The sequence below is a fragment of the Cryptomeria japonica genome, chromosome 6, assembly GCF_030272615.1.
Source record: "Cryptomeria japonica chromosome 6, Sugi_1.0, whole genome shotgun sequence".
In the NCBI taxonomy this organism is placed as follows: Eukaryota; Viridiplantae; Streptophyta; class Pinopsida; order Cupressales; family Cupressaceae; genus Cryptomeria; species Cryptomeria japonica.
This window is the reverse complement of record NC_081410.1, coordinates 481,414,974-481,442,400: the sequence shown is the minus strand read 5'-3', so window position 1 is coordinate 481,442,400 and position 27,427 is coordinate 481,414,974. Positions and strand designations below refer to the sequence as shown.

The following is a 27,427-nucleotide window of genomic DNA, read 5'->3' as shown; positions in this document are numbered from 1 at the left end:
TTTTAAAGTTATACATTATCAAAAATTATATTTCTAAACACTCCTTAATATACCATTCCAAAGACAAATATCATGTATATATAAAATTATGCAATGTATTTTGATAATATTGTTTAACAAAATTTATTCCTATCGTCAATGAACCCTTGGTCTACTAGTGAAGTTGAAAGGTAATTATTGAGCCCACTAGGGATCAAATCTTGCCAAGTGCATGGCTCCGACATGTAAAAGAGATGAGGCTGGTATCCTAGCCCGAGAAAGAAGTTCTTATGCTCCCATATTTGATAGCAAAAATGAATTTGAAAAAAATAGAAATTATACATATCAAATATCCAAAAATTAAATTATATCACAAATAATATGTATGGGAATATGAGCCAAATCTTAATATACTTTACAAAAGAAAAGTCTGCCTCAAATAACCTTACTTCGCTAGCCGCCGGAAGTCGAGACAAATGCAATGCATAAAATGGCTAACCACGCCATAAACCTGCGCTGCATAAAACGAAAAGTACTTGAAGCTGCAGTTGTTTCATTGAATTGAAAAAAATTTCCACCTTAAAAAGAAAAATCATTATTTAATCCACTCTCTTACAGGGCGTATTTAAAAAAAAAACACAATTCCGTCTATCACTAATCATGTCATAACTGTTCTTATATTCTGTGTATTTTCTTACACGTTTTTGCGGGCAAGTTTGTAGATCTGTATTGGTATCTGGGACATTTGTAACCCTTTCACCTTTGCCAAATTAAAGAAAAAATCTGCACCAAAACCATGATCTCGAAGGTAAGTTCCAGCAATTGACAAATTAATTTCAATTGGTTTTATCTATATTCATGGATCGTTTGAAGGTACTCTGTTACTCTGATGCTCTTCAGCTATTAGATTTTAATCTCACAATAGCACACTGTATAGCTTATTTCATCTTTCTCTCTTCTTATTTGGGATTTGGTGTGTAAGTTGCCATCATTTAGAAGTGGGTGTTGGTTTTAATTTTTGTGGGTGTTGGAGTTCTTTCAATTGGCTGATTAGGGCATTTCTGGGGGTTAGAATTCTGAATGACAATTTTTGTGGTAGCAATAATTTAGGAGCTTAATTTGTAAAGGGTAGCTATGAAATAACATATCTTAAGACCTCACGGAGACACCCACTAACTTTTTGAATATGGGATTTCGTTCATGCCTTTTCTCTGCATATCCGTTTGCTATGCTTGAGAATTTTTGACGATAGTGTGCATGTTTTTTTGGGGAGTTTATAGCATTGGTTTAAATTGTAAGTGAGGTGCCCTTAAATTCAAATTAGACTCTAATTCGGTTGTATGTGGATGTATTTCAATCAAGAGGTGAATTATGAGGCCTACCGGCACCAATTTTTTTCTAATTTGAAAGTAGGCTTTGGGCGTGTGCCTTCGGGTTGATGCGTCAGCACCCTCCCTTTGCCTTGCTGGTGGTTTTGGTGTTATGCTTAATGGATCCTTTCCAGTTCGTGGTTGTTAAAACTTAAAAAGTTAGATATGTGATGTCTGTTGATTTACAAGCAATTAAATAGCTGGGATAGAAATGAACTGGAAATTTTTGATATGAAGGTCCGTGTAAATATTTGTTGGATTTTTTTTGAAATCTGGGTTTGAATAAGAACAAGCTGGATTTATTTTGTTTTGGTATTGGTTCAAATCTTATTATATCTATATTGAAGTCGGAATGACAACATAATGCAGCAACGGAACTCTGTGGGATCTTCAACGGCCCCCACAGGGCAGTCCTTTTTGTCAGTTACAGTAACTGATCCTGTCAAGATGGGCAATGGAGTCCAGGCTTATGTTTCATATCGTGTCATTACTAAGGTCAGTTAATAAACTTGATCTCTTTAGCTTGTAGAAGGACAAAAAAGTACTGGAATCTTCCAATCCCTCTATCATTATGTGGTTATAATTTAGTTATGTGGTCGTTTCAGTGTTTTTCTAAATGTTAGTTATCTATTGATGCAGTCAAAGTTAGCATTTGTTTCATACTAAAAAATGATCTATGTTTAAAATACACTGCTATTCAATACACAGGAAAAATATTTGGTGAATGTGTGTAAACACAGGCAAAATGTTTGTATAGAAAAATCCAAGGATATTGTCTAAATATTTTTTCTGCAAGTAGAATGATCTGTTAAAAACATATATATTCCATTACTCATTCGGCAACACAAATCGTATCTTAACTTTAAGAGATTTAATTAAGCTGATTACATGTACCGTTCTTGAAGTATTTTGTGTATGATAATCTCTTTCTATCTTTCCCTGCTCTGCAACTTGCTTCTATACATTCTCCTACACTGCACTTAATTGTGACAACACCAAAAAAGACTCAACCAACAAGAATTACATATTACTCCAAGGGTGTGCATTTTACACAAATTGAGCAAAACCACCAATTAAAGATGCCAAAGGATATTGGTCTTTGAAACTATGGAGTTACAAGCATATGGACTTCTTGAATCTGCTAATTGTCTTATGACATACCCAGATAGGCTCAGTTGGTAATGGAGCTGTCTGCATGTCTTGTTTTCTGCTGTATTGATTCATCTTGATCCAAATTTGTCATACAGGTTTTCGTTGACACTCGTCTGTGGAGCGTCTTGGACATCTGGGATGGGCGTCTAGGCCCTGAGTATGCATCCCTAGGGAACTCTGCAATTGCTTGAAAATTTTATTAAATCCTTTTTACAACGGGTGCGGTTGGATTAGAAAAGGAAGTGTAACTTGACACAACTTAGCCTAGTATGCCTGGATACCTAGAAATACTAGAAAGGCTATAAACCATACTTGTTTTGCAGGTTTTTTGACTTCTAATAGATCTTAAGTTGGTTTGACTAGTATGAATGGCCACTCTAAACCTATAGGAGAGTGACCAAGTAGTTTTTTAATTTTGATGGTAAATTTGGATCATTGGTACATTGAAACAGCATTCACCAAGGACAAACTCAACCAACACATCAATGTCCACTACAGGACTCAAACTCAGTACCTATCACCAAACAGCCAATAGACATACCATTACAGTTTGTGCTCAATTGTCATTTGACTTTAGAGTTTCACTTCAATTAAGCAGAGCAATTAATTAAGCAAATAAAATTAATTTATAGAACAAGGTAGGTGATTCACTTTGCTTTCTCTTCTACCACATCTAAGTAGTTAGAGCAAGCCATGTGTTCCTCCCCATTCATAGCCAGAGCCATTGAATGGTATCTATCATAGAAGTTCAGATTGACTGTACAGAAACCAGTCTCGCTGGTCAACCCCTCAATTGATGGTAGGGGAATAGTTCTCAAGCAAGGGGATTTGGGGAAGGGCCCGAATTCAGTTTCTTATGCAGGGTGGGTTTTTTTTTGAATTAAAGTGTAATGTCCCCTTTTGGGAGGACACTAAATTTTGCCCAATATACTTGTAGAATTATTACAGGTTGTCTATTTTCAGTCTATTATGCTAATTTGGACAGATTTAGTTTGATGTTGTTTCCCTCTTAAAATGCACAGGCCTGTTGTTTATATCAATCTGATCTGCTGCCTATACTCAGATATATGTGTGTGTGTGTGTAAATCCTCTATACTCAGATATATGTGTGTGTGTGTGTGAAAATCCTTTCTATTCCATCAAGTCTGATTCTCTGGTTATTGATTTAATATTTCCTCTTCTTTTCCTTCAATGCCTGCTTTATTACTATTCGCAGATTTGTATTTGCGTTCTGATCTCTTTGATAAATGTTCATATCATTCTTCCAGATTTTCTTATAATTCTGACTTAGGTCTGCTTCTAAATCTTCTTCTGATGCTTCATATATTTTTTTCTATTCCATGGATATCTACTTCTCAAATGAAAACTTCTGCACTTTATATCCTCCAATGTGAGGGAGAGTCACACCTCTTCATCATGTATGCCCTTTGGCAAGAGACACACCCTTCACCCTTAGCACCCTTTGAAAGAGTGTGACTCTTTATTATTTCTATCCTTTGAAAGGGACACAACCTTTCACAATCAGTTCTGCATTTCTTATTTAAACCATATCTGCACTTTTGATTCCCAAATTATCCCTCTCAAATGAGGTTATCTTCTCCCTTTTATATCTCATGTTTGAGGGAGTCACAACTTTTCATTTCATGTCTTTTGACCATTCATTAACTTAATTAAATTTTACTTATATTTAACTATATTATTTTATATTTTAATTTAAATAATATTTTTATTCTTTTGTATTTTAATATTATTATCATTATTTATTATTAAATTATATTTCAAAGTGGAGGCATTACAGTCTCCCCCACTCAAGATTGCTTGTCCTCAAGCAATGATCATGGAGTGCTCAAAATGATTCTTAATATGAAATGGCTTTGAAAATACACATGGAATAAACATGCTGAAAATACATCAGATATGAAACAGACACAGAGAATACACACAAAACACGAAGCAAACATATGCAAACACAGAGCATACACACGAAAACACATATTGTTAGGTTCTTGACACTCACTAAGAGTATCCTCTACATTCACTAAGAATGTCCTTAGCACTCACTAAGAATGCTCTTGGCACTTGCCAAGAGAGCCCCAAACATTCACTGAGAATGTTCCTAGCACTCACTAAGAGTGCCCCTGACATTCACTAAGAATGCCTTGTTTTCTTGCTGGATGTTTCTCCATCACAGTCTTCTTCTATCATATGTATGTGTCCTCTTTTGCATTGATGGTTATAGTTCCATGGTTCTTTGCATTTGAAACATAGACTCTTCTTCTTTAATTCATCTCTGGCTTGTCTTCTTCTTTAATTCATCTCTGGCTTGGCATTGATGCTCGGTATTCCATTGTTCATGGCATACATAACATTTTCTCCTTATATTGTCCTTCCTTGGATCTCGGCTGCAGGTGTGACCTTCTTTCCACTTCTCTTTGCAATCAAAGCAAAGGCCCTTTTTCTTCAATTCCTCCAGGTCATTGCAAGAAAGATATGGTTTCTTGCATTTATCTTCTTCTTGAAAATGACTATCTTTTGGTGGTACTCTCTTGTGGTGACTTTTTTGGGCAGAGTCGAGTCTTGTGGCCTTAAAAATTGCCTTTTGGAGAGTAGGAGGTTCAAAGGCGCTTACTAGCCCTTGGGTTGCATCATTCAATCCTTCTATAAATAGGTAGATAAGTCTGTCCTCGGATATTCCGGGGACCATAACAGCTAGCCTCTGGTCTGAAATGTACTCCTCAAGGGTCCCTTTTTGTCTAATACTCATAAGATCTTTGAAGTGCTTTTGGGGATGAGTGTGGTCAAACCTTTCAATGAGCCTCGCTTTAAAAGTGTCATAGTTTTGATATTTTTGTGGTCTTGTGTGATGAGACCATTATGCCACCATTCATGGGTTGTACCCTCCAAGTGTAATATAGCAAATGTTATGGCATCCTTCTCCTTCATAGGGCAAAGAGAAAGGTAGGTCTCCAATTTTTGAAGCCATGACCGGGTTGTAACTTTCCCGGTTCCATCAAAGTTGGGAACGGTTAGCTTTCCTACTTTGCTTTGTATCTCACGGTTAGGTTGGGCTTTCCTCTCTTTATGACCCCTACTAGAATCTGCTCTACAATATTCAGAAAAGGGAATGCTCCTCCTGATTTCAGGGTCCAATCTTGCATATTCTACGACAAGCTCCCTTAACCTAGGGATATGAGTTCCTCCATCATCTTCAGGGGTTTCTTCTCCAATCAAAAAAGACTGCATATTGGTTCTATGGGTAGATTCTTGGGTAGCTCTGTAATTTCCTTCTGATGGGCTTGGTGACCTGTCCCTTCTATTTTCGTGATTTGATCTGAGATCATTTATAGTTGATGTGATGTTTTGGAGTGCTTGGGCAGTTTTTTCCATAAAGTTTTTAAATTCCTGTTCCATGGCTAAAGAGGTTTTCTTTTTCTCTCTTTCTAAAGCTCTTACGGCTCGCTGACTCAATTGCATTAACTAGGGCCTTCCTAGGTTGACAGGAACATGCTCTGATACCACTTGTAATGTCCCCTTTTGGGAGGACACTAAATTTTGCCCAATATACTTGTAGAATTATTGCAGGTTGTCTATTTTCAGTCTATTGTGCTAATTTGGACAGATTTAGTTTGATGTTGTTTCCCTCTTTAAATGCACAGGTCTGTTGTTTATATCAATCTGATATGCTGCCTATGCTCAGATATATGTGTGTGTGTGTGTGTGTGAAAATCCTTTCTATTCCATTAAGTCTGATTCTCTGGTTATTGATTTAATATTTCCTCTTCTTTTCCTTCAATGCCTGCTTTATTACTATTCGCAGATTTGTATTTGCGTTCTGATCTCTTTGATAAATGTTCATATCATTCTTCCAGATTTTCTTATAATTCTGACTTAGGTCTGCTTCTAAATCTTTTTCTGATGCTTCATATATTTTTTTCTATTCCATGGATCCCTACTTCTCAAACGAAAACTTCTCCACTTTATATCCTCCAATGTGAGGGAGAGTCACACCTCTTCATCATGTATGCCCTTTGGCAAGAGACACACCCTTCACCTTTAGCACCCTTTAAAAGAGTGTGACTCTTTATTATTTCTATCCTTTGAAAGGGACACAACCTTTCACAATCAGTTCTGCATTTCTTATTTAAACCATATCTGCACTTTTGATTCCCAAATTATCCCTCTCAAATGAGGTTATCTTCTCCCTTTTATATCTCATGTTTGAGGGAGTCACAACTTTTCATTTCATGACTTTTGACCATTCATTAACTTAATTAAATTTTACTTATATTTAACTATATTATTTTATATTTTAATTTAAATTATATTTTTATTCTTTTGTATTTTAATATTATTATCATTATTTATTATTAAATTATATTTCAAAGTGGGGGCATTACAAAAATGTAGTGGCATTGGCCATATGTACTAAAGGTAGGCTGGCTCAACTAAGACCCCATTAGTGGTGGTGAGTAGTGGATTGGAGAGAAGTTATTCCATCTAATGCACCTTTGGTTAATGCTCGATTAGTACAACTGCTGCTTCACATTGAATCAACACGATTTCCTAGGTCTTATGTGATGGTGTACAAGAGGATCCTCTTGACCTTGATCTCTGGACATTTTTTGAGTTTCCAAAGGCCCTTTGCCTTTGGTCTACTGTTAAATCGATGACTTTGTCTTGGCTTGTTGGAAACATTTTGGGTTTCAAGAACATGTTGAATGTACCTGCTTTTGGTCTTTTATTTTATTTCAAACATGATTTGTGAAATTCATCTTTTTAGGTCTACCTGTTGAGAGTTAAGAAACAACTATTGCATTGAAATGTATATTAGTTTAATATGACTTTGTAATTTGAATTGTTTGATTTGTTTTTCCAAGAAGTCCTGTTTAAGAACACAAGGTTTTCAGTCGATGAAATTGAGTAGAATGTATTTGGGAAAAGAAGATATAAAATCTTCTATACAATTTTTATTAAAAGCATTCTACTAAGTTCCTGTTTGTTTTGTAACATCACAAAATGTTTCTAAACTTTACTATTTTACAACTACTTTTTAAGATGCAGTTAATGCATTGTCATTGCTCAGTATTTAGGATTAGGACGACGTCAATGGTATGTTTTAGAAATCTATTTTATATTATTAATATTGTGACAATTGATTACAGAACTGTTTTATAAATGCATTTCTAACTCTTGTTTTCTTGGGGCTTATGTTTTATTTATAAGCAGACAAACATGCCTGAGTATCAAGCCCCAGAATTTCATGTAATCAGAAGATACAGTGACTTTGTTTGGTTGCATGAGCGGCTTGCTGAAAAGAACAAGGGGATTTTTATCCCACCCCTTCCAGAAAAAAGTGCTGTAGGTAAGTTTGTTTGAGTTTGGATGCTTCTCTCTTCAAATTTGTATATTTTCTTTGTGATATTATTATGGGTTTTTTCTTATGTCCACTGCCAATAGTTTCTTCAAAATTACATTGGGAGAATGCAGAAAACCAATAGATGCTAAAATAGTAAAATAGTAAAATAGTAAATGTCCCTCTATGCTGCTGGACTCTCCATGTATGCAATTGTCTTGTGGTCCATGAGATGTAGGGCACAATATACAAGCACTAGCTTCCTTGCTCTCCAAGAGTTAATGTAAGCTTGCTTCTCTTGATAGAGTGGATTAAGCTATTTGTAGATCAATTCATATGAGCAGTAGGGGAACTACAAACTTGTGAGAAGAGGCGAATGGCTAGTGCGAATGCCAGTGAATGAGGCCTATTCAAAGTTGACCATTATAGTGGGATGTCTTACACCGTAGGCTCCCTATCCAACTTTTTCTTTTCTGCATAGCCCTTGAGTGTTGCGAATTTGGTCTACTCATGAAAGATAGTAGTGGCCTTCTTTGTACTCTACATATTTTGAATCGCCTTCATGAAGTTTCACTTCACCTCTTTATTTGCAAGTAGATCATTGTTAGGCCTTTTCACATACCATTTCAGATTCAATGCATAGGCAACCATGTACATGAGAGTGTTGAGCTCCTCTCACCTTTGTTGAATAATATGCTATGTAATTCTAATTTTCTTAGAGTTACTTAAATATTTTCAATGGATTTAATATGACAAGTTTAAGCATTTTACAATTTTATTATGCTATTATCAAATGTAATTTTAAACAATTTATTATTATAATTCTATGTTATTGTGTACATGCAAAATTGGTGCAGTATCCAAAACAAATGGGAGTGGGAGTAGGGGTGTTGACAAGACAGCTAAGGCATGCCTCTTCCATCTTGTGATGTGTTTGGATGCTTCTAGTTGCACCTACAAACCCAATAGTAGGTTTTAAAAAAGGCATTTTTTAACATTAAAAACTATATTTTAATAGCATTTTATATTAATAATAATATATATTCTTTAATAAATCATAATAGTATATTATAATATATAATATATATTTAATTTATAATTACATATATACTATTATTTTATTAAATATGTTCTCCCTTTCCCTATGTCTTTTCCCTCTCAATACAGTCACATGTTTGATCCATTTCAACAGAGTGCGAGAGAAAGATTTCAGAATTGCTTGAGATTGAATATTCATATTGAGTTTTGACATACATGTTGACTGATGAGTCCTCTTGGACTAGGATTCTTCTCCCTGATGGGGCTTCTAGGGGCAATCTTGGGCTATTTGGGGCTAATTGTATTTTGGAAGGTCATGAGAGTTTTATAATTGGAGCCTCTTTGAAAAGGCTTGGGCATGGAACTAACAATGAAGCAACATATTTGTAGGGAGCACAACTTCCACGTGGATGCTTTAGCCAACATTACATTGGAGATGGACACAAATTGCTTAGTTGGTGTTTTGTTAGAACTTTGGTAGAGCCGAAGGCCCGATTTCTTCATTGACTATCCTGTATCATCACGTTATTTGGCTATGATGAATTGATGGTGGGGAAATCTACTTAATTTGTGTAATCATTGAATTATATCTTACTACAATAGAGGTACAAGCAAGCAATACTATGGGAGGTTATGGTAGACTTAATGCTATATCCAACCTTCTCTTTCCTATGGCTTCTCTCTTGGATAGCTATGGACATTGTTGTAGAGTTGCTAGCGAAGAAGCAATAAATTTCCTTCTTAAGGGAGATTTTAAACCTGTAATTGAAGGTGTTCAAAACCAGCTTAATAATCATGATTCATGCCATTAGGGTGACGTTGGGAGACATGTTCCTCACATTGACACTCAAGTATCGGATTAATACAAACATATTCTCTATTTTTGTTGTAGTTTTTTTGGAGGTGGGATAACCCAAAGAGGTGATGCGGATTGTCAGAGGCATTGATAAGGCCATAGTGGCATAGGTGTCTCAATGTTGTCTTGAACAAAGTTATTTTCAACATTGGATTCCACCCTAGCGTAGGTCATTGGTTGGGATTCAACTTCAAATCTGCTGTGCAATGCATTCATAATTCTAGCCTTCAGCCACAACAACTCTATGCATTGTCATCAAGAATAATGGGAACTGAGTTATTAAAACTTGCCATTGGTGGAAGAAGACTCGTAAGATATGGAAACTTGCCATTGGCAGTGTTAAATTTGGATCAGAATTAAAAAATCACAGAGGTACAGAACAATATTTCTAATAGTATTGTTCTAATTCAGAATTCTGAATATATAGATTGTGCTGAAGATATCGATTATGATAATCGATATATTTCTTCAAAGTGTTTAAACTGATTGATTGAGTTTTCAGATTGAATAAATGTTCAGCATGAATATCATATGAATAATATGTGAGTGCACAGCATGTATTACACGAACCACACAGCAGAAGTATCAATCACGGCATATTATTCATCGACCATCGTATGGATATGAACAGAATATATCTCCTCGCGGATAATGCGAATGTGCACCACAATCTCTTCACAGACAATACACGTGTATGTAAACAGAATCCTTGACGGATATTACACACAAATATGCAGTATGATCTTTGACGAATATTCTCCAAGACTCCTGACCAAGGGAACTAAATACCCGAACAAGATGGATGAAGGGACATGATCCTAGACGGGAGATATGACTCATGCAAAGGGTGTGATTAGAACTGACACCATTCTTTAATTATCTGTTAACTAACCATAAGGAATCACTTGTATAAATATTAACAAACAACAGAAAATCGCAGATATAATATAGCGATAAGAGAAATGAATGAAGTAATATTAAAAGGTAAGATAGCAGTCAAGATAACTTCTGCTGCTACAACATCAACAGGTGGAAGAAGACTCTTTGTACAATATGGCAAAGTTTGCCTCTGGGTAAAAAATGTATGTTGCTCTTATTATAGTATCATTAACATTACGGATAAATAATGGAAATCAAACTTCTATCTTTGTAATGCAATATAGTGGCCTTTTGCTTTCATATTGCCATAGGAATTTTGGTTCTATGGCCCTCCTAAATGCAGCAGCTCCAAATTTGTAAATTTCATGGTTTTAATGCATAGGCATGGCACCCAAGGCCACTTCTATCTAGCAAAAAATATTCATTTTATATACAATATTATGATATACTTATATATACTATTATTGTTATATATATATGTATATATATATATTGATTGGTAAAAGTCTAGTATCATACTGATAATAATAAGAAATTTACATAAGAAGCTTACAGCATAGATCTGGTATCCCACAGTATGATTTTGTTACTTAAAATTTCTTGTTCCCCTTCAAAATGGGAACCGCAACTTCATACCTAGTTCAGTGATAACAAAAACATCAATTACAAGCCCAATATCATAAACAACTCGACCCTAAAATATAAATCCTTCATTAGATTCATCAAAAACCACCAATTCAGCAAAAGACTGCACTGGTCGAATCCTTTTCACTCGGCATTCCTTGGCTGATCTATTAGTCTTCCTTTTTGAAGATTGTTTTTTGTTTTGTCTTCTTGGCCTCCTCTGAACCCAAAGCCTGCTCCATTTGTTTCTGGTCATGGAGATACTCCTTGATGTGGTTCCATCTTCCTTGTGCCTCCGCCCGATGTGTCTCTTTGTCACTATCCACACCCCAAAGGAGGAACAACCTCAATGGCGGCACAAACTCTACATCATAGATCCATTCCCCACTCATCCTCACTCTTTGTGATAAACCCTTCACCTGGCTGTGCCATTACCATGAAAGTATCCATCCCAAACTTCCATTCTTCCCTCACACACTCTTGCATCACCCATTTCACATCTTCCTTGTCCCCCAACTTTAGATACCAAGCAAAGAAGATTGAGGCAAAATCCACATTGGTGCGATATCTGAATTCTAAGTTCATATAATCCTCTCCGAAGAGCACATCCACTATCTTGAGAAAACGCGGGTCTTCAATCTTGAAAATATTCCTCATTCTCTCTTCCGAGATCATCTCCATGAATGCAAGTTGTTGCTTATTTGTTAGGAGTGAAAAGTTTGCTTCTATGATAATTTTGAAAGCACCTGTCAATACCAAATTCTCCCTATAAATACCACCACCCTTTCAAACTGCACCACTTTCATAAAACAATTGCTTCAAATACCATGGATTGTGATCATTTAAACCTATTTCATCATTACTCAGTCCGCTCACTCCAGCTCACACGGATATGTCACCTCCGTCAGTAAATACAATTACTTCATCATCCGTATTCTCCCCAACAGCGGCACCTAGATTCAGTCTTTCTCCTTTTGCCTTAACACACTTGAGGAAATGCGTGTCCCATCAGTCTTTTCTCCACTCTAACGTTAATTCTTCATCAAGTGGCACTTCTCTAAAATCTTCCCACCATTCAAGCATGTTGCCTTATCTATTTACACAGCCCTAGTTCGATAGCTTATACACCACTCTGTTGCCTTCTCACTTAATATGAGAAATTTTGAAATCTTGAAAGTGATTCAATTTGGGATTCATAATCTTAATAAACTTGTTTAATTTCAAATTTTGTGCTTCTCCCTTCACAATTGAGTTTACTATAACCTGAGAGTCACCCTCAAGCCATAATTTTGATACTAAAAGCCAAATAGCTAGATTGATTGTAAGAAGTGCTACTTGAGCTTTCACCTCATTGTTAGTTCCTTCTTCTAGTTTTTGAGCACCAATTGCTAGTATGTTTTCAGGTTCATCTTTGGCTACATAGCATACCCTCGAGTTTTTTGATGCCCCATCGAAATTAATTTTAATCCACCCTTTCTTTGGCCTTTGCCATACAACTTCTTTTTTTGATTGTATAAGTGGATCAACCCATTGAGGCACATTAACGGGCCTATATAATTATATTATTATTGTTAATATATTTATAATAAATAATGTGTAATAATATTAATAATATATTTAATATATTATTATTATATTATATTTATTATATATAACGTAACTTTGTTTTTTGGTCGATATATATAATGTAACTTTAACAGTAATAATATATTTATATTTATAAACAATAATACATACATTACCCAAACTAGCATACCCAAGGGAATTTATTTTTTGCCGGACCGACATACCAAACTTGGAATCCATACCCATTCTTGTACTTGAATCAACAACTTAGTTATAACTTGCTCAAAAGCAATGAAACAATTAACAATCTATATATATAATTTCCATATGTGTTTTAATATCAATATGCTCAATACTTGTTAATGACCACTATCACCCCAAGAAGATCTCAGTGGTTTTGGCTCTCATAGCTATGGCACACTCTAGGTGGAAACAATTCAATTTATAACATATGTAAATTATACACAATATAGCAACTGCTCACCACAAAGCTCTGGCCAAGACGATCCCTAGTGTACCTTATACCTTGAGTTGGACATACCTTGTATGTTCCTTCTCCATTACCCATGTTGGTGTAAATAATTATTCATCATGGATATTATTACACTATACTTAAGTTTACTTAGGTACATGCATTTAATAGTAGTTTGGGTATGAGACACTTGGGTGTTTGTGTCACATTTGGATAGTGTGTGTAGAAGAATTTCCACCTTTTATGGTGTGATCTTGTTGTTACACTCTACATTCAGTGGGTGATCCACCTCATGTGGAATATTATATTGTTTCTCCTACCTACCCACACCTATTTCCTACCTACCCTCGTTTCTTATTGAGCCACATGTCATGTTTGTGTTCTCACATATCCATATAGCCTTGCCTATATAAGCAGGCTCATATTCATTGTATGTAACGATTGATGATCCAGTTGATCAGTATTTTCATCTTGATAGAATACAGTTTATTTCTATCATCTATTTTGTTCTCTCTTATTTGTGCGTTCCATTGCCTCTTGATCTTGGCAAAATCTCATAACCCAGCCCACCTAACCTCCTTCCTTGAGTGAATCACCATGATTGTTTTCCCAATTTCCCCTCATAGTTTATATAATATCACGAGGGTGGTATTCAACCATTTACCTTCTTTTAATAGGTAAATTTCTTTGTTTACGATTGATAAATTATTCTTTTAATGTCCCCTTCTTAAACCAAAGGATCATTGACAAATAATTTATTTTACCACCCCCTTCTAATTTTTAGAGGTTCATTATATTAAATTCTTTTTCACCTAGGGGAAAAAGTTCTATAATAGGCTGAATGTGTCCAGTATAGAAAGGGTGGGATATTTCTTTTTTATAGTGCCCTTCATTTGGTGAAGCATGCTACCAATGCACTCATACAGCTTCCCAAGGCTTGGAGTGTTAAAGTCCCCATATTTGATCATTGTGAAAATTGGAGATATAATAGAGATGATGTATTTTGCATAAACTCAAAAAGTGTCACTCTTCACCACTTTTTTCATCCTCTTCCCCTGATTTGACTTGGACTCGGTCCGATGGTTCTACTCATGTTGCGACCATTAGCAACAAGGGTTTTTGCAACTCAATCATCATCTGCATGAGGATGAAATATGAGGGATATCTGGTCTCAATAAGTTTGAGAAATTCCTTCTTGTGGAAAGTTTAAAATTTTGCATGTTTGTGTTAATTGTAGATGCTTTTGTAGATAAACATCTATACATCTCTCCCATCGAATACAACTTACCTGATCCAATCAGTTTCCCCATGTGCTTCAGTTCACTGTTCAAGGCATGCTGTTTGTTGGACTTTTCAACCAACTCCCTTGCTATTTGACACACATAGATTGCATCTATCATGACTTGCCCCATTTTCTTAGGGTCAACCTCCCCAATAGCATCTCTAAGAATGTGAATTGAAACTTCTCTGTCATGTCCCCTCCTTGATTGTTATATATAACCTAAATGAAGCAATTATTATTTATTAATTAATATAATATTTATCAACGAATGATTATTTGAAATTATTAAATATTAATTTTTTAATTAATATTTATATATAAATAATAATATTCTTGAAATATTCAAATTAATATTATATTACATAAATTATAAACAATTATTAAAATTTGTCATGCCCCCGTATCAATCAGTAATCACCCTAAACATTGCCTAAACAGAACCATATATTATTGTCACTAATCCATATAAGGGACAGCAATTACTAATCAACAAACCCACCCTTAAGGCAGCGACTGGTGGATATGAAAGGGTGCAATCTCCTAAATTCTAAGTGCCCCATGATTCCTTGTGTTGCAATATCATTCATAATATTATAACATAATCATTGTGTTTAGGAATATCGACTCATGGTAATCAAGTTCCAAAGGTAACGATTTGTTTGAAGAAAGCGGTGCTTGCAAAGACTAATGAAAGAAGCAGCTGTAAACACAACAATAATACTATGATTTTTAAGGCTACAATAAAAAAAATAAATAACATGAAAGAATGTGTGTTTAAATGCAAAAGAGACAATCTAACTCGAAAAGACGTGATTTGTCTATATTGACTAAAGCCAATAAAAAGATACAACCTACCTTTCCATGAAAGGTTATGTGTAACATATATAAAGAGATTAAAATCATTTTTAAGGGGGATGAAAGATAGTGATGGATTTAGGGAAATAGAGAATATTTAGCAGCCATCGATCAGATCAGATCAGAATTGTTATTAAGTTACAGGCAGTAACATCCTTGTTCTGGGTGGTATGCATGATATGAGTGCTTAATATATGAAGCCTGATAATATTCTTATGCAGAATTTTTATAATTATATAAATATTTTTTTTTGGTCGGTAATATTGATTTTTTATTGATTAAAATATGAAAGTATTCGATTACAATTCAAGAGGGGCCTATCATATCCCCGGAGTATACCATGTAACCTATAAATTTATCTGCCTATCCCTAAACATTACAACAGTACTACAAACAGGGCTGAAAAATAAACCCCTATGAAGGATTGGGTCATACAAAACAAACCATGGATCCCCATCCATCAATTCAAAATCTGGCCAAAACTGGTTCATTTCATCAAAAACCGGAAACAACAAAAAAACTAGTTCCCTTCATATCGAGTTTAGACCGGCAAATAACCGGTTCCCTTCATCAAAAAACTGGAAACTGCAATAATCGGTTCACTTCGTAGACACAAAAGTGTAGGTGGGTTAAAATCGGTTCCCTTAATCAAAAACTGGAAACTGCATAAAACCGGTTCACTTTGTAGACACAAAAAACTTGTAGGTGGGATAAAACTGGTTCACTGGGGTGGTCGACGTCTTGCACTTCGTCGTTTCCTCGGGATGACACTAAAAAACCATGGCCTCCTTCTCTCCTGCTCATTCTGATAAGTTCTGATTGCTTCCATTAGAGAGTTCCACTCCACCCTTATGTGACTTAGATAAAGTCTCTGGTTCACCATATTCGGCCATCGGACAAATGGCAAGAACCCCAACGCTTCCACTGTGATTTGACTCTCGAAGCACTCACTGAAATTAAAGCCATATCCTGAGTGCGCCCATTCAAAAACAAAATCCATCCCAGTTATTAGTTCCTTTTCAAAAAGAGGGTTCATGACCCAGCGGAGATTCTCCTCGGCAATCCCCAATTCCAGGCCCCATGCCAAAATCATGGCAGCTATATCCACATTGCATTTCCATCGGTGTGTGGCTTGCTGGAAGAAAAAGCCCAGTGTTCCTTGCATCGCTCTTATAACTTCCTCTGAAGGGCATTTGAGCAGCATTCTCAGTCTTCGATCTTCCACCGGTTCGTAAAGAGCTTTCTGCTGTTTCTTTGTTTGGAAGGTGAATGTAGCCTCCATCCCGTCGCCAAACAAACCTGCACAAGAAAAAACACATACACCAGCTAGTAGAAGAAAGATAAAATGCATTACGTTTGGGTTCTTTAAAAAGGAAGCCAGCTCGTGCGAGTAGTTAATCACATTGCTGCCACGACCTTTGATCATTATTACTTGACACTGTGTGTATCACGTCATCACACATCCACATAGCTGTAAATATTATAGATTGAAGCTTGTTGTAAGGAAGCACATGTAACGGTTCACATCACTGCCTTCATTGCTATCATTCACGTGCACAAAATAAAAGAGCCGAAGAGAAACACGCTTGAGCTGCTAATCATTACAAAGCAAGAGTTAATGACCACCTGAGTTGTGATTCACACACATCATATATGTACTTTGGTAGATAGAAATCATCATATGTTATCTGAGTGCATGATATGACCTTGTCATGTCATCATTTAGAGTTCAAGTTTTAGCCCATCTTATATTGAGTCCAACTTGCCGTCAAAGACTTCAAAAACGAAATCCTCAATTTGATTAAAGGACAGTGCCCATTTAGACAGTTTATCTGCAATTGTGTTGCCCTCCCGTTTGATGTGAGTAATAATGACTTCTTCAAAAAGTTTCAAATCCTCTAGAATTAGTGAGATGAAGTTTTGTAGGTGCCATGCTTTGATTTGGCCATTTTTTATGGCCTAGATTATAATTAATGAGTCCCCTTCCAAATGTAGTTTTTTTAATCCCCATTGTCCTAGCACATCTTATTGCCAACCATGTTGCATAAACTTCTGCCTCATTGTTAGTGCTTTGTTTGATGCGTTGTGCTCCCAATTTTATAATGCTGCCACTGTGATTTCGAAAAACCACTCCCACCCCTGATAGACCCCCTCCTCGCTGAGCTGCCCCATCAAAATTGGCTTTGATCTACCCCGGCTGGGGTGGAGTCCATACTGTGGGTGAGTTACATTTTTTACTCATCTGCCTAGAAAGCCAGGCCCCATGCCTTATTTTGATGTTGGGCCATGCTTTTTGTATTTTCATGTCCTCTATGGTAAAAGGGTTTTTCGTTGAATCCATCTGGGAAGCTGTAGCCCCTAAAGTTTCCTCCACTGCCCGATCAATTTTGCTACAAAGCTTTCTACCATCCTCAGCCTTGTCTTGGAAAATCCTACGATTTCTTTCCTTCCATATCTCCCATATTACAAATGATGGGCATATGTTCCATATGCTTGAGAAAGTTGATTTCTTATTTTGCCTTGGCCAACTATCAAATACATTTATGAGCGTATTTGGCAATGGGCTTTGCCATTGCAATTTACCTTTCACCAAGTCCCAACATTTTTGCGCTATCTTGCATTGTAGCAGGAGGTGATCAATATCCTCTTCAACTTCCCCACACATAAAGCACTTGGTCGGTCCTGCCAATCCAAGCCTTTTCCTCCTCTCGCCAGTTAGAATTCTCCCTTTCAGGGCTAGCCATGCAAACGCCCTTGCTTTGGGTAGACAATGATTATGCCATATTAAGTCATTAGCTGTCTTGCATTCCCCTACCACGCCTTCCAGAAACCTATAACCTAATTTAACTGAGTAGCTCCCATCTTTTGACCCACACCAAATTACTTTGTCCTGGCCTTTTGTGAGGTAAATCTTTCGTTGATCCAAGACTTGTTTTAACAACCTTTGTTGTTGATCCAATAGCCCTATGTCTGATAGGTCTTTCGAGCACCTAACCTCTCCCAGGTGGCTTTGTTTGCATACCAAATAGTCAATGACCTTGTCACCCCAAATTCTGCATAAAAGAGATTTTGCTTCGGAAAAATCGGCCATGTGTTTTATGACTGGGTACGCCGCCCAAGAATCATCCTAGAATTTAGTTGACTTTCCGTTACCAATATGCCATGAAAGATGTTCAGTGAGTACTTTCCTGCTGCTCACTATGAAGTTCCAAATTGCAGATCCCCTGGGTGGGTTTTGATTGTGAAGATTCTATGATTCTTCATTGTGTCCAGGTATTTAGCCCTCATTACCAAATAGTCAATGACCTTGTCACCCCAAATTCTGCATAAAAGAGATTTTGCTTCGGAAAAATTGGCCATGTGTTTTATGACTGGGTACGCCGCCCAAGAATCATCCCAGAATTTAGCTGACTTTCCGTTACCAATATGCCATGAAAGATGTTCAGTGAGTACTTTCCTGCTGCTCACTATGAAGTTCCAAATTGCAGATCCCCTGGGTGGGTTTTGATTGTGAAGATTCTATGATTCTCCATTGTGTTCAGGTATTTAGCCCTCATTACCTTTACCCATAATTGATTTGGTTTATTATAAATGCTCCAAGAGAGTTTGGCTCCTAGAGCTTTATTCATAAGTTGCCAGTTCCTAAGTCCAGCACCACCCTTCACTTTCAAACTGCAAACTTTTTCCCAAGCCAATAGAGGGATTTTATCTTGTTCATTAGCTCCATCCCAAAAGAATTTTCTCATTTTCTGTTTGATCACATTGATGATTTTGTTGGGAATTTTTAGGCATGTCATTGAGAAGATGGGGATGGCTGAGACAACTGTTTTTAACATCAGAATTCTGCCTGCCAAAGTCAACCATTTACTTTTCCGTCCCTCCAATCTGTTGAAGCAACTTTCAACCAAATTTTTCCAAATTGCCGACTTATTAGCGCCTCCAAATAAGGGAACACCTAAAAACTTACTTGGTAGAGTTCCCAGCTTCATGCCAAGAATGTTGCTAATTTCCCTTTGTTTAGGAGGTGGAGTGTAGAAGAAAAAAAATCTCAGATTTGAGCCAGTTCACTTCTTGTCCTGACACTTGTTCATAATTATCAATCACCTGTTTTACAGTCCGAGCTTCCCTTGTTGAGGCCTCTCCACCCAGGAAAGTATCATCAACGAATTGCAGATGAGTCAGAGGATCCACCCCTGCAACAATCCTTATACCCTTCCACCGGCTAGCTCTACATTCTTTCGAAATCAAACGCCACAACACTTCTGCCATAATAATGAAGAGAAAAGGGGACAGTGGGTCCCCCTGTCTTAAACCCTTGTTGGAAGAGAAGAAACCCTGAGGGCTCCCATTGATAAGGATTGAGAACCTAGGGGATTTAATATAACTTTCTATCCAGGCTATCCAGACCGGGTCAAAACCAAATTTTGCAAGAATTTTTAGTAGAAAATCTCTATTAATCTCATCATAGGCTTTCCTGATATCCACTTTTATCATCATATTCTCCTTTTTAGAAAGACGGATAGAATGAATTACCTCATGTGCCAGGATAATACCTTCATAAATCGATCTACCGGGGGCAAAACCATTGTGTTCCGGGGAAATAACATCTTCCAGAATACATTTTAGCCTGTTGGCTATCACTTTAGAGATCACTTTGTAGATCGTGTTGCACAAAGAAATGGGTCTGAAGTCATGGAAGGTAGATATGTTTTCCTTATTTGGGATTAGTGCTATGAAAGTATTGTTAAAGTTCTTAAAAATGAAACCACCTGTTCTAGACTCCTCCACAATTGCCTATAAATCATTTGCCAGAATGTCCCAGAAATGTTGAAAGAAAAGAGTTGGGAACCCATCCAGTCCTGGAGCTTTGACAGCTCCCATGTCAAAAACTGCAGTCTTTGCTTCCTCCGTCAACACAGCCCTAAGTAACATCTTGCCGTGCTGCTCCTTCACACAGAAGGGTAAGATATCCATAATAGATCGCACTTCTTGGTCTGCCCTTGGCTCCCCATTGAAAGCACTTGAGAAGAAGTTCACTGCCTCATTGTTGATGGAATCTTGATCGGTTAATAGCTCCCCCGTCATATTATGTATAGAGAAAATTTTGTTATAGTTCCTCATAACCTTTGTAGAGGCATGGAAGAATTTAGTATTTCTGTCACCTTCCTTCAGCCATGTCTCACGAGATTTATGTCTCTAGAAGGTCTCTTCTCTTGCTAGGACTTCCGAATACACCTTATTAAGTTGTTTCTCTCTCAAGAATGCCGATTCATCCATGCCTTGAAGAATGATTTGTTCTTGTAGAGTTTTTAATTCTTCCTCTAGACTTAGTTTCTCATTAAAGATGTTTTTGAAAGACTCTCTATTCCACTTTTTGAGTTGTTCTTTTACAAATTTAAGTTTTTTGAAGAACATAAAAGCCTTGTTACTTGGTTTTTTAGGGGGTAGATTCCACCATTTCTCCACCAAAGATCTTAAATTGTTATCCCTTAGCCACATAGCTTCAAATTTGAAAGGGCATCTATTAGGGCCTTTTTCGTCCTGTATTTGGATACCAATGGGGTAATGGTCTGACCCCGTGAATGGTAAAATATCAACACTACGCGTCCACTAATGAGAGGACCAGTCACCAACTACAAAGAATCTGTCCAGTCTTTCTGCTATGTTTAAAAAACCACTTCTTTTGTTTGTCCAAGCGAATTCCCCAGTTTTGAAGGGGATTTCAATTAATTCTGACTTTGTGATGAAAGAGCCAAAGTCTAAGTTACTTTGCCTCATCCAACCATTACCACCCATTTTGTCTGATGGTCGAATCAAAGCATTGAAGTCACCCCCTATTAGAAAAGGAGTTACAGTGTCCTGTCTTAGACATCCTGAGATATCATTTCACAACTGTTTTTTAAAGAGGGGCTGTTTGGGCCATAGACATTAATTAAGAACAATTGCAGCTGAAGTTGCTTCGAGTGAATTCACACCCATTGCCACCAGTGTCCCTGGTTAATAATGCTGACATCCACAAGGGACTCATTCCATAAGATGGCTAAGCCACCCGAGGCTCCTTGAGCCTCAACTAAGATGCATTTCCATTTTTTAAATCTACTATAAAAGGTTTCAAAATCTTCAGACTTAATTTTGGTTTCCTGTAGGCAAACAAGATTTGGGTGAAACTGATCAAGGCATCTCTTAATCAGTCTTACCTTGTCAAGGGCATTGCAGCCCCTGACATTCCACGAAAGGAACCTCATTGCTTCCGGGAAGAGATCACGTCCCTTCCCGATCTAAGTCTGAGTTTGCTTTGGCCAGCAACATTACCTACAATCTCCAATCTAACTCTATTGGATTTGGGTCCTCTTTTCTTACTCTCGCCTATCTTTACCTTAGCATTTTGAGCCAAAGTCATTTCCAGGGTTCTCTTATCCGAAACCCCTCCTATGGCAAGAAGTCCCATGTCATCCTCTCCCACCGGATTATCAGATAGTTCTCCCTCGGATTCTGACAAACTCAGGTCACCTCCACTGTCTTTCACCCATTCAAAGGATGCATCTAGGTTTCTAATGGGAGAAATTTGGATATCCTTAAAGACCGTTTCCTCCACAATCTGTTCAATTCTTAGAGGTGTAAATGGGAGTTTGTCCTCTTTTAAGTGTGTTCTTTCTTGAGGCACCTCATTGTGTTCTTTAGGCAAATCCTCCATTTGAGTCTTAGGGACTACAATCTCTTCCTCTTCTGCCATGTAACCAGCTTGAAAAATATGAGGGGACACATTGCTTTCCTCTTCAGTGTGATCAGCATTTTGCTTATGATTCTCTGAATAAATTAGATCCATAGCACTTAAACCAGTGGCTGGGGGCCCAAATGTTTCCCACTACATCCATCCCCTTACTCTGCAATTGAGGATCACTATATTGATTTTGGATTGTTACAGAATCTGATCCGACAGTGTTTGTTAGTGTTACCCGGTCTTTTGCAGATGCCTCTGCTGCAAATAGATCGTCAATCAGGCCTTTACTAGAACAAAGAGATGTTATTGTGTTCAGATCCGGCTCATAACACATCCTAGAATGTTGCAAAACATTCCAATCCAAAGTTTCCCAATGATGTTACCAGTCCTTTTGTTCCAAAAGTCTAATTATATCCTCTGCTAGTTCATCTCGGACTTTAGACTTTCCTTTGTCTCCAATTTTGCAGTCCCCTTTAGCATGGGCAAAAGAGTTGTAATCCGAGCATGTTGCCATCCTTTCTTCTAGGACCACCTTTTGCGCCCAGATCCCCGAACCAGTTTTGATTTCTATTGTGTTGGGTAGGTTATGCACCGGGTCCCAATCAATGCATATCCGTGAGACCATACTGAAATCCGTAGGGTCTACAAATTCCTCAGCTTTTCTGAAAGAGCCTAGGTTCTCTCCTATTTTTTTTAGGGTTTCTGTGTTCTTGTATTCTTGAGGTAGTCCTGGAAATTTAATCCATATTGGCACCCTATTGATGGTTTCTATGTTTGGATTGAAATTTGGCTTCCATTTGAGAATGCTAAAGCCTTTTCCATCCATAAAGAAAGGTCCATTGTCAAGAATCCAATCCCTATCCATATTAGTAGGGCATATAACCAGGAAAAAGCCATTTTCTATTGTTTTTAGTTCTACACCTTCCCCCCAAATAGCGTCACACCATGCTCTGATTTTTGATAGAGACGGCCACGAACCCCCCCATTTCAGGAAAAGAGCATGTGCATTAAGAAAATTGATATTGTCACCCCATTCACCATTCGAGATTTCAATGTTCAGGACTATTATAGATAGACTTAGGGCATACCTCTAACACTTTCGCAGCTTCCCTCGTAGGCTTCTGCTTCCAAAATTTCTCCTGCACCTTCTTGAAATCCACCTTCTTATGGTTGCTTAGGGCCTCATATCTTCCGAAACTGTCGGTGATCATTCGTCTGTCATTACTCTTAAAACCACCCCCTGTCGTCCTCCTTTGTTGCACATTCTTCGGATCCTTCCATGACCAAGACTGGTTTCGAAATACTGCGCGGGTATCTCTGAAATGGCCACGGTTTCCATTCCTATTCCTCGGCTATTTTCCATTGAAGCCTCCACTATATCTGAAACCCTCATGGCGTCTGAAGCCCTGCTAGGATCGATCCGCCATTTTTTTTTAGTCCACCCTTTTATCCTAAGCAATAATTATATAAATATTAATAATAATATAATAATTATAATTATTATAATAATTTCTGGAAACTGCTCCGCAGTAATATACAATAAACCATATAATAAGTAATTAATAAATAGGTAACTAATAAATATATAAAAGATTTATAATATAATATAATTCATTTATTTGTTTATTTGTAGGTTTAAATCAGAATAGGGATTATATGTATAACAATGATGTAATATCAATTAGATTACACACACACGCGCGCGCACGCACACACACACACACAAACACACACACACACACACATACAGAAATAGTAATTTGAATGAACAAATAAGTCCGAGACTATAAATCAGATTGAATTATCAATTCAATATCAGGAAGAAGATTATGATAACACTAATTTGATTCATGTTAAGATAGATTTGTCTCCTACTCAAGTTAGTTTTAAGTCAAAATGCATAGAAATAGATTAATTATGGTTAAAACAGGCCTAAACCTATTAGGGGACATTGCATTCTCATCATTCAAGTGTCCCAAATAGTCAATACCCCTGAGGAAGGAAGGACCATAATATTGATAAGTGGATATTGCCTAGTGCTCACCCATCCATCCATGATAATGTTGAAGCCACTTGAGATACACATGGCCTTCATTTTCTCCACAATAATGTTTATTTGGAATAATTTGTAATGATTCGTTTTCAACAAAATACCATTCAATACTCCTATACCCAGCAATTCTCATCTGCATCATAATCAGTGCATTCAAGGTGGCAATGTTGCAATCCTTATGGTAGCTTTTGGATGGTTTGGATGACTCAGCAACAATAAATCTCATTCTCTAATGTTTGAAAGCAGCAGCTTTATGGCTTGGAGTTACAATATGAATTGTACTTCACAAAAGGACACAGACTGTCTGTGTTAGAGATTGCTTCCCCAGAATTAGACAATGATAATCTGCCTAAATTAAGAAACAAGGAAATAACTTGAAGTGGTGCCATTATCATGTAAGTTCATGGAGATAATACTTAAGGAAAAAGTGATGCTAATTTCATACTAGCGATTGGGAATAAAGAAGAATTAAATTAAAATAAACTATAATTTACCAAAGAGCAGTGGTTGTGTGTGAAAGGTTGCGACTCCTTCCAAAATAAGCAATGCGTCCTTATGTATCTCTACATTTTTTATAGTATGCAATTCTATTGATGTTTTACTTTTAATGATAAAATTAGACAAACATTTTGGAATATAGCAATGGTGATTTATATTACTTCCCTTGTAACGAAAATCTCTTAAACATTTTTTATTTTTAATTTAAAAAAAAAATTATGCTCATGTCTTTTGATATATATACATGTTTTTTTATGAGTGCTGTATCCATATTTAGGGGCCTTGAAATTTGCCATATGCATATATGTGTCCTTGTAACTGTGCGTTAAACTAGAGAAGGCTTTATTTATCTCGTGATTACTTAAGGAAAGGCACAAAACCAACAACATTTGTCTTCCTTGATTCATATACTTAGATATGCCCAAATGCTTGATGTTATGTTATTTGTTTGTCTGTGCTTCTTTAGTGGTTTTTAGTTATTTATTGATGGTCTTACATTAGATCTCTTTAGTAATGAATTCTTTCTTTGATTTTGCAAAATGAACATGTATGTCCTTTCAGGTGATTTTATTTCCTGGATACAATTATTGGGTCCTAAGTCAAAACTGGGTAATGTTTTTAGTTATATTGGTGGTAATCTGATTGGCTATATGCATAATGTTTTTTAACTATTTTGAATTTTTATACAAAAGCTCAAACACAGTTTCCTACCAGAAGCTTGTTCTACAACTATAATGGACTGTGAAAAAGTTATGTTTTGGTGACTTCTGTCCTTAGAATTCAATAAACCAGTCATAACTGAAAGTCAGACAATAGCAAATGAACATATGATTCTAGTTGTTGTCTTGGGTGGTGTAAAGGAAGTAACGAAGTAGACAAGTTTTAGTTGTACCTATTGTTTTCCGTACTCTGAATTCAATTGTTTTGCAATGCAGAGAAGTTCCGTTTTAGTGCAGAGTTTATTGAGCTGAGGCGCCGTGGATTAGATGTCTTTTTAAATAGAATAGCTTCTCATCCACAACTGCGACAAAATGAAGATTTAAAGTTCTTCTTACAAGTGAATGAAGAGGTACAGTGGCTGTTACAAAATTTCAAATAGGATGTTTATTTTGCAAGTAAAATCAAAGATTTAGAAAACATTGTTGATTAGTTGTCAAAGATATTATCAAATGTTTGTTAGCAGATTGAGCAAATATTTTAGTGTTCTACTATGATGTACTGTGCCATATGGGGTCATCCTGAATGTTTGAGGAATGCAAAGGCATGATGGGGCACAAATGCAAATTTTCTGTGCCTTGCAATCCTCATTTATTCTGCATATTTTTTCACTTAACACATTGTAGATATTTTGGCATCCTGGCTACATTTCTAGTTCTACATGGGGACTTTGAGAAGCCTAGAGACATCGAGGAACATCCTCAATCTGCAAAAAACGTCGTGGGGATATCCTGATAGCCCACATCAAAAGTTGTTTGAAAATAAAAACATTTATAAGCTTTAGAAAACAAGCAGGGTCCATTTTGAAACAATTATTTGTATGATCATTGATAATATAACAATTAGATTTTCATGTTAAAATTGTCATATATATATGCATCTTAGTGTTTTGTTGGGTTCAATTTTTATCATTCAGTGGTCCATGTTGAATGTTCGTTGTTCCACATTCAACCTTCAATGTTGTATATGTTAACGTTTATTGAATTTCAGCTCTTGAGAATGTTTAAAGATTAGCAGCATTGGATTTCCATAGTCCATTTAACGATACTTTTCTAGCTTTTTGGAGAAAACTGTGTAGCAATTATTACATCAACATTTGGGATTACACTCTCTGATCCATCAACATTTGGGATTACACACTCTGATCCTAAATGGTGATGTAAGCATTGCTTCAGTTTTCTCCAAAAAGCTCGAAAATTCTAATGTCTAATGATGCTTACAGTTGAATTATACAATTAAAATGCTATAAAATGCGTGTGTATATATACATGCAATCATATTTGCCATTGCCAGCCATCTCCAAAATTCAGGAATTTTTTGCTGTCCCTTTTATCCTCACCATCTAGAAACTCAAAGGAACATAGGTCAATATTGTGCATTTGACTTTTGGGTTAGTGCTGATTATAGATAAATAAGCTGGTGAAATTGACATGTTGGAGGTGTTGAAAATGTAGCTAGGTCGTATCCCTTGATTGGGCCGACCTAGCTTGGTAAATTTTAGATGTGGCCTTCGGCCTTAAAATTTATTGTGTAATTTGTAAATTCAATAGGTCAGGTCCCATTCATATGCAACTTGTAAAGGGTTATTGGTTAGGTCCTAACCTATGTAGCTTGTGGTTATAAATGGGTCTGACCCCATAATGTAACTTGTGACCATTGGAGATTGGTCCCGCCTAGGCACATAAAACACTCAAAGGGCAAACACAAATGTAACGTGTGGAAGCATGGACCTATTCATGTAACTTAAACTAAAAGCATTATATTTTGGCGCCAAAGTCCTTAGCCGACTAAGGCAAGATATAATGCTTGTACCTCCTATATAATCAATGGATTGTAATCCATTTCATAGACAATAATGCGCACTTGATCAGCGAATACCACTCTGCCAGCGAATTCAATGTTGAAGTCAGCGAATATTCTCCAAGAGTCAGCTAACACATTCTGAGTGACAGCGAATTCACATTCTTGTAAATCGGCAGACTTCTGATCCAAGAAGCTATCCTCTTGCTGTG

At 36.7% G+C, this 27,427-nt stretch overlaps 1 protein-coding gene across 3 annotated transcripts in view; it reads left to right on the top strand.

Moving 5' to 3' along the window:
* The first annotated feature begins 459 nt into the window (after window positions 1-459).
* LOC131052835 (sorting nexin 1) overlaps window positions 460-27,427 on the top strand; it is a 62,829-nt gene continuing 35,861 nt past the window's right edge. Inside the window, exons 1-4 of one of the 3 annotated variants that reach the window (XM_057987462.2) lie at window positions 461-787; window positions 1,719-1,844; window positions 7,728-7,863; window positions 25,634-25,767. In XM_057987462.2, the coding sequence (XP_057843445.2) occupies window positions 776-787; window positions 1,719-1,844; window positions 7,728-7,863; window positions 25,634-25,767 (408 nt within the window). In that variant the 5' untranslated portion in view covers window positions 461-775. Of the gene's footprint in view, window positions 788-822; window positions 853-1,718; window positions 1,845-7,727; window positions 7,864-25,633; window positions 25,768-27,427 lie in introns of those variants that run through there. The other 2 variants (XM_057987461.2, XM_057987463.2) reach the window with 2 other exon arrangements.